We start from the raw sequence: 12,419 nt of genomic DNA on the forward strand, positions 1-12,419 counted from the left end.
CAGACTCTGTCCTTGATTGGACGTCTCTCTCTTATGAAGGCCCTGTCTCCTGCCCTGAAAACTGGCACCATGCTGCCCCACCTGCCATCTGTAGGTGTGAAAGTGCACCCCTGTCCTCACACCACAGAGGGGGTCGTGTGCCCCTGCCTCCAACGCTCCGCAGATTCCTCTGAAAACCTAACCACGGATGTAGAGTGACAGGGGCCGGAGGACCCACCCCCATTCAGGAAAGCCTTACAATTACAGTTTCACCTCAAACTCTTATGCTGTAGTAATATATGGAATAAGCAAATTCTTTCTTCCCCACAATTAATACGAATGAAAAATGATTACACAATGAAATGCTTTGTACTCAGTGTTCACAGGCGATCACCATCTCAACATGAATAGTAAAGCTTGATATATTATCTAGTGTTAGCGTAGTTGTTCTGCCTGAAAAACAGTTTGTTTAAAATCATTCCTCAAAGTCACGTTCAGTTTCCTTTTCTGCCAGAGGTCAAGACTTTAAGGAAATTATTTACTGCAAGTAACATATCAAGAGGGACGCGTCTAAAGTTAAAGTGAAATTCTAGGCAACCGCCTTGCAACGCGGCCGTCAATGAGTTGCAATGCTTATCTTCCCCTCTGGAGATCTGAATCTTGTCTGGCTGTTCTGACATCACGCTGGGCTAAGAGCTGAGGTCTTCACAAGCTGTCTCCGTGCTCGTTTGCCACTGAAGCTGTGTGTGTGTGTGTGTGTGTGTGTGTGTGTGTGTGTGTGTGTTTCCTAATGTGTGCTTCAGGCAGGTCCAGGCAAATCAGAAGTCTCTATTTTCACCAGTTAAAAACAATAGCCAAGGTTGGAGTGGAAGAGGGATGAGTAGGCAGAGCGTAGAGGATTTCAGCATTTAGCAAAAATACTCTATGACTCGCTGATGGTGGATACGTGTTCGAACGCACAGAACGCTCAGCATTCTGAGCGTGAGTGAAGCCTAACGCAGGCCGCGCACTCTGGGTGATGTTGCCGTGTCGACGTAGGTTCGTAAGTTGGAACAAAGGTCCCACTCAGCGGGGGCACATTGATCATCGGGGAGACTGTGCATCTGTGGGACGGGGGTCTAGGGGAAATCTCTGTACTTTCCTCTCAATTTTGCTATGAACCTAAGACTACCCTACAAAAATAAATTCTTTAAAAATGAGAATATAAAATAACCCCCAGCTATGAGCACTTTTGACTTCATAGCAAAGCAGTCGCAGACAGCTAAATCCCTCCTTAGAGTCTTATAGAAGATAGGGTGGCCCCCAACAGTATGGAGGAAGGACAGAGACCACAAAAGGATTGTATGAAGTTTCCCTTCTAACAGACGAATGGAGCTTAAGAACATTCAGTTCACGGACTGAGCTGTTAGCTTGTCCTGGTTTAACAGAGTCAACCTATAAATATCCCCCTTAATGCCACTTCCCTTTTCTGTTTTCACTGATTGCCCTTTTTTACCAATCTCTGTCCCTTTGCTCGCGTACTCACCCAAGGCAATGTGAGAGCATAACTGTGCTGATACATTATCTGATGAAAATGCACACTTGATTCGCACCATAAAATGTGAATGAACATGAAGAAGACGATTGGATTGGTGCTGATTTCTGATTTTTCAGGAAGATGACATTCATCATTATTCATGATGTGGAACCTACATTTTCCAACCTGACAGTATCAGGACAATGAAATATGCATCCAAGGCATGGTAGGAAACCTGAAAAAAAATTAAAAACACATTGTGTCAATCCTGGTCCTGAAAAGATGGATATTTCTGCATTAAGAAATGTGTATGTGTCAAGGACTTGAAGTTATGCTTATCCAGAAAGATACCCATAATTAGCCATTTATTAAAAACAAAGTAAAATAAAGTTCTCTCTCTAGGGTAAGATTTTATAATTTTTAAGAGGTTTTTATTTTTCTCAGTTACACTTGACCAAAACTTCAAGATTGAAGTATACAAATGTAAAGCTTTAAAAGAAAACAGTTGCCCGTTGCCTATTTCGGAGGTAACTATATTTAACTTATACATTTCTACTTTATTCTCTTATTTACACTTGAGATGCTTGTAATGTTATTTTTTATTTGATGCTAGACATTATCTATTACACGCTTATGATGGAATGTGAGTATTAGCCGTTGCATTCCACTCTCCCATGTATTTCACTAACACACTCCCAGTGCACTTGCATAATAATGATTATATAAATATTAAATGTCACTTGGAAACAAGCCAAGTTCATAAATGCATACTAAGCTAAAAACTAAAGAAAAAAAATGGGAACTTTGCATGGGATTGCCTTGAATATGGAAAAGCAGGAGAGAAATGATTTCCTCACAGTGTTACGTCTGGGGATCCATGACGTAGCATCTCCCTCATTTATTTAACAATGTTGTATTTGTTTGTTGAAATTAAATCAAAACCAGTTGATCTTTGTATATTACTTTGTATATATGCTATTCCATACTAAACTCACTTAATAACTCACCTGGTAATGTCTCACGTAATAGTGTCCATAGGCTCTTAAGGATTTTCTGTGTTCAAAACCACGTTACCTCTGAATAATGTCAGTTTCATTTCTTCTTTCAATTTTTATGATTTTTATTAGCTCTTTTCTTGCCTTATTTCAGTAAGATCTGAAGAAAAATTAAGTAGAAATGAAATTGGTGGACATTCTTGCCTCATTTCTGATCTCAAAGAGAAATGTTTCAATAATTCATAGTTAATGCTCTGATGCTTCTCATACATTTTTGTGTATACTCTTTATAATATGAAGGATACTCCTTTGTATACTCAGTTTTCTATAAGCTTTTATCAAATGAATGTAATCAAATGCTTCTTTGTATCTATTAAAATGATTATACAATTTTCTTCATTTTTAAAATTTTCTACTTTTAACGTGATGAAATATATTGTTTTCATGTGTGTGTCTGTATCTTCTCTGTTGCTCAGATTGGGCTAATTTTATTGTTCTGTCCTCAGGTTTCCTGATTCTGTCTTCTGTCACTCTCTATCACCAGGCTAATCCAGCAGGGTTATTTATGTTACTGTATTTTTTAGTTCTATAATTTCATTTCCTTTTTATAATTTGTATTTCTTTCCTGAGATATTGTCATTTTTCATTCGGTTCAAGATAATTTTTAATTTCTTGCTGAAATATTTTTGAGGTGGTTTTAAAACCCTTGCCAGATGATTCCGGTATGTAATTCATCTAGTTTGTGTTACTTGATTATCTTTCCTCATTCAGATTAGGATTTTCCTGGGTCTTAGTGTGACATCTTATTTTAATCCTGGCCATTTTGCCTATTTGTTAAGAGTCTCTGGTTCTTATTTACCTATTTTTCTTTTTAGCAAGAAGTCACTGTTTAGCACACAGGTCCTCGCCTAATTCTGTGGGCTGTGGTCCACTGACAATATGACATTTAGAACCATTTTGGTGCTAGTTGGATCTGATTGATTCATCTGCGTCATCAGGCTCCCCCCACCCCGCCCGCCACCCCGTTCCCTGATGGTGCTAGAGGAGGGGAAGGGGCTTCCCCAGGTCGGGTCCCTGCTGCCACTAAGTGGATAAAGGGATGCTTCACCTAGCAGTGGGTGGACCACCCCTCTGTTGGGAAAGATCTGTGCTCTTCCTCCAGGCCTGGGAGCCCTAATCGGTTTTTTTTCTCTCTACCTTTCAGAGTTCTACTTGGTTGTGTCTGGCACTTTTTTCAGTGTTTTAGTTGTACTTGTTTGGGAGAGAGAACTTTATGCCATCTTGTAGGGAGCAGAAGTCATTCTAAACCATGTTGATAGTCAATCCTTTAATGACTGTATGGCGAGCATTTTTCTATGTGTTTAATAAATTATGTCCCCATGTTTATTAATTGCTTCTTCACTAATTATTCTTAATTCTTCTCTTAGTTTATGTGAGTTTTTAAATTATATATATACTTACATATTTTCCAGGTATGTTTGCTATAAATAATCCTCAGCTTTCTGAACTTCTTTTAATATTGCTAACATTTGTTGTGGTATAATATTTTGAGAAATTATCATTATTTAACTGGTAGAAATAGACCTAGTAATTCTATAATTTAGAGAGTTGAGAGTTATTGATAATAGCTGTCTCCATCATTATTCTAAATTTTCAGGGAAAGGAAAAGAAAATGTACAATGATATAGTGGGAAAATAATAACCATTTAGTTTTTGCAAAAGTGTTTGAGTGAATTGGAACAACTTTAATTAGAATTAGCACGCTGGTCAAATTTGCAGGGTAATTTATTCATAGATCTCCAAATAGTGCATCATGGATGTTCAATAAATATTTAGTAAATTAATAAATATAGTGGTTCGAGCACTACATCTTTCTGTAGACCTAACATAGACCATAAACTCACGAGAGCCTTGATAAATGTGAATGGAAGATGATGACATCGTGAGTGAACAGGGACCACAGGATGATGGGAAGAGGAAGGATGTGGATGCCTGCATTCCTTCAGTGTTAGATCTTTCATCCCCTCCATCTGCCATAAAATGTTTCTGACCACTAGGGAAAACTGTGAGACGTGGAAAAGACAACCCATTATTTCAAGGGTTTTCAATCGTACAAAAGTTTTTGCCAGCGTACTGATAATGGTATCATTTTTATTATGTTTTATGTTAGGTTCAGGTTCTTCGGAATGCCGGAGAAGAAGTGACCCTGACGGTCTCATTTTTTAAAAGAGCACCTGCTTTCCTCAAACTCCCACTGAACGAAGATTGTGCATGTAAGCATTTATGAAGAATAGGTAATATGCTCACGTCATATTTACTTTCTAAGCCATTATTTCCTGGCAGTAATTTATTTTTAAAGTTGGGATTCCTGCCTGAATGCAAACAGTTTTCTTTAATATCACAAAGCATTCAATTAACCCTTCTCCAAAGGGAACAGCTGTTGTCTGTGTTTCAGAATGTATTCACATTTAATTATTTTCCAACCTATAACTGGGGAAATATTATTTACTTTAAATGTCATATCAAACATATACATTTTGTATCTCTATTAAAATTTCATTCATATTGTTTGAGGAATATATATTCTCTAAGTAGAAAACAATATTCTCTTATTTGGCTACTGAACTTACTAAATAAGCATTTACACTTCATTTGTCCTGATGAGAATAGGGGGATTGCAGGAAGCCCCAGTCTATGTGGAAATGTAATAATTTTCATAAGAACTACTTAAAACTTTCTGTATCTATTTTCATATTATGAAATGAAATGCATATTATCTTACAGTTTTTGCTAAAAGCAAAGAAGAATTATTTTTAACTGAGGCATAGTTTACATGAACTGAAATGCAGAGATCCTCAATGCTCAGTGGGATCAGCTCTCACAAACGCTCACATTTGCTTAAGCCACATCCCTTTCGATCACAGAACGGTTCTGCTGTGCCTCTTCCAGTAAATAACATTCCCAGAAACAGCTACTGACTTAATTTCTTGTCATCAAGTATTAATGTAATCAAACTGTATTTATTCTTTTACGTCAGCTTCTTTCCTTATGAACCGTCTCGTGTTAACATATTTCAGGAGGTTATTTATTTACATTGCTGTACAGTATTCTACCGTATGAGTGTAGTAGAGTTTGGTAATGCATTCTCCTGCTGGTAGACAGCAGAGCTGTTTCCGGTATTTGGCTATTGTAAATAAAGCTGCTATAAACATTCTCGTACAAGCCTTCTGGAAGTCATAGTATTTTATGTCACTACTATAAGTACCTAGGAGTGGAATTGCTGAGTCACAAGACGGATGTGTAATCAACTTGCTAACAAACTGCCAAATACATTTCTAAGGTGGGCGTGTGTTTACAAACCCCCCACTGTCCACTCCAGCGGTGGATGAGAGAGGTCTGGCTGCTCTCCATGAATTCCAATATTTGATGGTCAAAAATTTCTTTAGCTATTCTCTTGAGTGTGTAGTGGTACCGAATTGTAGTTTTAATTTGCATTTCCCTGAAGGCTAATGATGATTAGCTCCTGTGCTATTTGCATATTTTATTAGCTATTTGCATATCTTATTTTGTAATGTGTCTGCTCACGTCTTTTCCCCATTTTTCTGTTGGTATGCCTTTATATTATCACACTGAAGGAGTCGATAAGCCTGTTTATAGTAAGCTTTTTGTTAGCTATATGTGTTACAAACGTTCTGCGCACGACTGTCTTTTTTACCTAAACATGTGTCAAGTTTGCACAACTTTTTGATTTTGATAAGATCTAATTTACCATTTTGTTGTTGTTTTCGTTGTATATGCTTTTGGTTTTCTGCATCTTTTCTAAGAAATATTTGCCTACCACAAGGTTGCAAGGATATCTGCCTACACTTTTGCAAGCAGCTTTATAGCATTGATTTTTATGTTTAAGTTTATAATCTATCTTATATTAGTAACGTTTTGGTTCCGAGGTAGGAATCAAGAATGAAGGAATCACTATCTTATTTCCACTAATGTATGCGTCTGTTCTTTCACCAAAACCACACTGTTGATTATTGCAGCTTTATAATACTTTAAAAAGTCACCTAGGATAGGTTCTTCAACTTTGTGATACTTCAAGATCATTTGGCTATTCTAGATTCTTGGCATTACTGCATCCATTTTAAAATAGCACATCAATTTCTATTTAAAAAACTATTATGATTTGGAATGTGACTGAATTTATAGACAATTAATATAATTAACACCTTAACAATTTTAAACCTTTCATTCCACAAACATCTTTCCATTTATTTATATTTTAATTTTTCTCATCAATATTTTAATGTTTCCAGCGGGAAAATATTGCATATCTTACATTAAATTTATTTTAAGCATTTTATGTTTTTGTTTTATTGTAAATAATATTTTAAAGATTTAATTTTCTAATTATCTGTTGCTAACACATAGAAACAATAACACATCACATTTTTATATATCAACATTCTGCAGCATAGTTTAATTTTCTTATTAACCAGTAAGATTTTTGTACTTTCTCTAAATTTTTCTACATATAAAGTTATGTCATCTGCAAATAATGTTTTGCTTGTTTCTTTCCAAGCTGTATTTCTTTTAATTCCTTTTTTTTGTGGGGGAGGGGCAGGTCGTCTATTGCAACAGCTCCGGCCTCTTGTAAAATGCTGAGTGAAGTGCCGAGTGCAGACGTCCTTCTCCTGCTCAGGGTATTCGTGGGAAATCTTCCAGTTTTTTACCATTAAGTGTGGCATCAGCTATGGGTGTTCATAGATGCCCTTTATTAGAATAGAATAGAGGTGCCCTTATATTACTGGGTACCTGAGGATTTTTCTTTTCCTTTCTTTTTTTTAATAGAAGTTAATGTTGAGTTGTGTCAAATATTTTTCAATCCATTAAGATACTACATTTTTTTCTTTTTTTTATTCTGTTGATAGGGTGACTTTTTAAAAATTGATTTTGAATGCCAAATAAAGCTTACTGCATTCCTAGGATAAACATCATGGTCATGGCCTATTTTTTTATGTATATTACACATTTTAATTTGCTAATGTATTGCTATTTTTTTAAAAAATCTTTGTGCATTAAAGATTTCCAAATGTACTTTTCTTTTCCTGTAGTGTTTTAGTGGGATTTTGGTACCAGGGTTATTATGTCTTTGTATAAGTTGTGAAGTTGTAACTCCTATTTCCAGAGAGAAATTGTTTAACAGAGATCATATCTCTTTCTTAAATGATGGAATAAATTCACCAGAGAAGCAATCTGATCCTAGAATTATCATTTTTGTTTTGTATGAATTAATTTCTTAAGTGGATATAGGACTTTTTTGATATTCTCTTTTCGTCTTTTGTAAATTTGGCTTAGATTTTTTTCCAATATTTTTGTTCATTTCAGCTAAGTTGTCAATCTTTGCATGAAGTTATTCATCATATCTTTTCATTATCCTTTTAATATCTGTTGATTTGCAGTAATGCCTCCTCCTTCACTCCTGATACTTATAATTTATATTTTCTCTCTTTTACTAGATCGTTTTTGCTATGGGTTTTATTAATCGTTCCAAAGAACCCATTTTTGTCTTGGTTAGTTCTGTGTTATTTTCAGTGTGCTGTTTCATTGCTTTTCACTCTTATTTTTATTATTTTCTGTCTTCTGTTTACTTTGTTTGCTCTTCCACTTCTAACATCTTAAGACACAAGCATAGATCACTGAGTTTACATCTACCTTCTTTTTGTGCTATAGTTAAGTCTTTAAATTACAAAGGACTGCTGTCGAGGCATTACAGAATTTGATATGCTATGTTTTCATTTTATTCAGTTCAAAATGCATATGAGTTTTAAAGTAATATGTGTGTCCATTAAAAATATTGTCTCATAAGAGAGAAATGCAGAGAAAACATCAAAAGAAAAAATAGCAAATACAAAGTATGAACTTCTTAAGATTTAAAGAGTGTGAAAACTATATCTAGGCTAGTATAGCAAAAAAGCCTGTTTCCCTTCTTAGCACCAGGAAAACTATAGAATTTCAGGGTCATAAAAGAGGAGAGCAGCGTCATTTTTTGGGTTTTTTTGAGCACGTCGGTTAACACATTAGGAGCGTAACCTGTAATGATGTTTGCATTTAAGCGTTGTATGTCAAATAAAAATTGGGAATCAATTACATTAATAGATCATATTTATCTACATTAACAACTCCAAAAATATAATGTTTACAGAAAAAGCAATGAATCAGAAATCAAGAAATACGTATTTTAATCCTGACTGAAACAATTACTAAATTTTAAAATCTTAGAAAAATCACAAATCTTTAAGACGTATATTACTCATCTTTATTTTTTTTTATACAGCAGGTTTTTATTAGTTATTTTATACATATTAAACACTCATCTTTAAAAAATAGACATTGGTAGGTTTCTCATGAGGATCTAATACGAAGTGTTTTAGTTGCAAATTCACAAAATTAAATAGTGTCAATGAGGGTGCTTCCAATTACAGTATATGCCAAGAACAGTTGTAAAGACAGAGCACTTACAAACTTTTTTGCATCATAGAGTGTTATGGTAAATAAACATGGGATTTGCTAGTAGATAAGACATGATATTGAATAGAATTTTGTAGCCAAACAAAATCTTGCACCATTCTAAGTATGATTCATAAGAATAGGACACTTTGGATAATAAAATGAAATAGTATTTTTTATATGGTTGCATATTTCCCTTAATAAAACCTTAATATTTATGAAATCAAAGATAAATATTTAGACGTAGAGAATGGATTTGAGGACACGGGGGGGGAGGGGTAAGCTGGGACGAAGTGAGAGAGTGGCGTGGACATAGACACACTACCAAACGAAAAACAGAGAGCTAGTGGGAAGCAGCCGCATAGCCCAGGGAGATCAGCTGGTGCTCTGTGACCACCTAGGGGGCGGGATAGGGAGGGTGGGAGGGAGACGCAAGAGGGAGGGGATATGGGGCTATATGTGTACGTATAGCTGATTCACTTAGTTATACAGCAGAAACTAACCCACCATTGTAGAGCAATTAGACTCCAATAAAGATGTTAAAAAAAATAAAAAGAAAAGAAAAGATAAATATTTGCAGGTCTCTTTTGGGGCCACTTTAGGTTTTAATTTTAATGTTTGTTTACTTGCAAAACTCTGGCTTTGATATAAGTGAAATACAGATTTATTTTACTACCTGGCTTACCTGATACCACTGAGTGTACTGAAGTACGCAGTGTAGAAGGTGTCCGTGTAGAACAAGTGGGCTTCTAACCAACGATGCTGTGACTCTTCCCGCAGGTGCACCGAGTGACCAGAGCAGCGGCACCTCCTCTCCCCTCTGCGACAGTGGCTTACACCTCAACTATCATCCCAACAACACAGTAAGAGGCCCAGGGCACAGTCCCCATGAATGAGGAGGGCACCCAAGAAAAATGTATGTAGTTAGAGTTCGCACAAGCTGGTCTAGGACCCGGTTTCTCTGATGTAGTTGAAATCCTCGGCTGCTTTATTTTTTGAGAATTATGATAATTCAGGGAGGAGAAAAATAAGTAGGTCTGTTATTTTTTCCCCTCTCAGGTCTGTATTAAGCCCTTTGTAAGCTCTAGAGATGACTTGGAGAGGTCACGTGTGAAATCATACAGTCATTTTATAACGTTGCCTATTATATGTAATTTCATGTACTAAATAATTTGACACAATTTTTATCATTTTTCTTTTGAAATGATTTAGCTAAAAGTAGCTATATAATTTGCCATATATTAGGATTGCTTAGCAATCTTCATGCACACCAGGGAATCAATATAAAGGGAGAAAATCTAACCTACACACTGTATAAAGTGTGAGGAATATTAAACTATACATGTATTTAATAATTGATACATTTGGCATGTTTGTTTTATAAAGTGTCCATTATTATTTTCCACCTGTACTTTGGAGTAAACAGGTTTTTTTTTTCTTTTATAAATATTTTGAAACTCCTTGTATTTCACCCTTCAAAACATGTACACATTCTAAAGACAAAACGATTCCCTCTGGTTAAATGTGAGACTAACGATTTCCCCTGTGCTCACAAACATGAAGAGAAGCAGAGCTCACTTTATGTAGAATTTTATCTTTCTGTTCCATGTATTAAGCTGTATGTGCCGTGGAGCTTCCTCTGACTTGGGTGGTTCACTGTCCATTGGAGATTCTTGAGCTCACGGTGGCACTTTACTCCAGAGTCCTCCTGTGGACATCTGCAGGTCTCCGTGGCCCTCACCGTGCAGCGCTGCACAGCATAATCTCAGCTGAGTCCCACGGGCCTCCACGTCCTTTTCATCTGTTTGTTGTTTTGCTCTGAAAGAGGAACCCTTGGCAACATCAAAGGTTATCTCTACAAGTATAAACCAGCCCCATCTGGGTGTACTTCACTGCCCTTCTCTTTTACTTTTGTTACCAGAGAAATAACTGTCACACGATAGTTAATACTTAAAATGCGGGATCTTCAGAAGATGGCAAGATCTGAGTGCCTTAATTTCCTGATGAGAGAACGAAAATACACGTCCTGTGCTCCCATCAGCTCCCTCCTCAAGGCTCTTACAACCTCCCACCCAGTCTTTGCCTCTTGCTTCAGTAATTGCTCTGCTCACCTCCGTCCCTTCCAGTGGAGACGCTCTTGAGGCCTTTGATGTCTTTCCAGTCCTTTGTGCTGGGCGGTGCCCTAGCCCCGCTGCTGTGAGTGTCGCTGCCCCTCTTATAGGAGTCTCTGCCTGGAATCGGTCTGGCTGCAGCCGAGGACGCAGAGATGGGGCACAGAGGCAGCCTCCCCGGCCTTGGCAGGTGACACGGTGGCCACCCGCCCTCAGGAGCCCACATATAGCCAGGTGTTCCCTCCTCATCCACTTTCTCCTGAGAGCTTTCCCCACCCATGTCACTCACACAAGAGTCCCCATCTCAGCTCTGCCATTTACTGCGGAGTGGGGACCAAGGTGCCTAGGAATATTTTTATTCTAGTCCTTGCCCCTGTACCCTTGGACTCCTATGTAATAATAAGTGGACAGGAAGGTCTGTGGGTAGGAGCTATTCTGGTCCATTTTGAACTCATTCCACTGACGTACACAACAGCATCTGCAGACTTGGTTACATGACCTGTGCCTCTATGTGGTTGCTCGATATAATGTCTTCCTTTACAAAGGCATAATGAGAGTAAGGAAACTGCTCAGCAGTTCTGTAACATGGCTGTTCCAAACAAATCCAGCTGTTAACTTTTCAGAAAACCTATCATCATAAATTGTTCTTACTGAGTTGTGTCGTTCCGTTTTCAGGAGGCATATTTTATTTCCATTTTTAGCATTAGGATTGAACATTATTTGACATTGCTAAAGATCTTTAAGTGTAAGGAAATTAATGGCACTTATGATGTTTTAGACAACAAGAATCAAGACATATATAAATCAAAGTGTAATAAAAATAAAGACAGTAATTGCATTTAAGTTAATTGGATATGTGCTGAGAACCTGCTCTGAGAAAACCCTCTTCAAGGTGCCGTGGGAAGAAGTCCATTATGGCTCCTGGCCCCAAAGTTTAAAATCCACATCTGTAAAAGTAACTGTAATGTAAGCAGGAAAATTACAATGGACGTTAGCCTTCTAATGTCAGAGAAAAGGGCTGCTAGAGGCTTTGAACATCTGACTTACAGAAATCAACAAAAATGGGGGACTTCAGACCAAACGTGAGCCCGCCTGGGAATCAGACCCGAGTGGGTCACGCAGGGTCGGCATCCGGTTGGGGGGTGGAGGACGTGTCTACTCAGAGGTTCATGAAATGAGGGGCAGTCAGAGCATGTCTCCTCGTGACCCATCACTAAATAATGAGGCACCTGGGCCCCGGGAGGCGCGTGCCACAGAGAGTGTGCAGATCGCAGAGACGGGGTCCGTGAGAGAAGCACCCGGTCCTCTGCTGTG

General features: G+C 37.5%; 1 protein-coding gene across 2 annotated transcripts in view; it reads left to right on the forward strand.

Moving 5' to 3' along the window:
- Positions 1 to 12,419, forward strand: part of SNTG1 (syntrophin gamma 1) — a 473,934-nt gene that overhangs the window by 336,807 nt on the left and 124,708 nt on the right. For both annotated transcript variants that reach the window (XM_004275023.3, XM_049700609.1), the window contains exons 9-10: positions 4,661 to 4,763; positions 9,775 to 9,857. In XM_004275023.3, the coding sequence (XP_004275071.1) occupies positions 4,661 to 4,763; positions 9,775 to 9,857 (186 nt within the window). The remainder of the gene's footprint in view (positions 1 to 4,660; positions 4,764 to 9,774; positions 9,858 to 12,419) is intronic.

This window comes from Orcinus orca, chromosome 17, assembly GCF_937001465.1.
Source record: "Orcinus orca chromosome 17, mOrcOrc1.1, whole genome shotgun sequence".
NCBI classification, from domain to species: Eukaryota; Metazoa; Chordata; class Mammalia; order Artiodactyla; family Delphinidae; genus Orcinus; species Orcinus orca.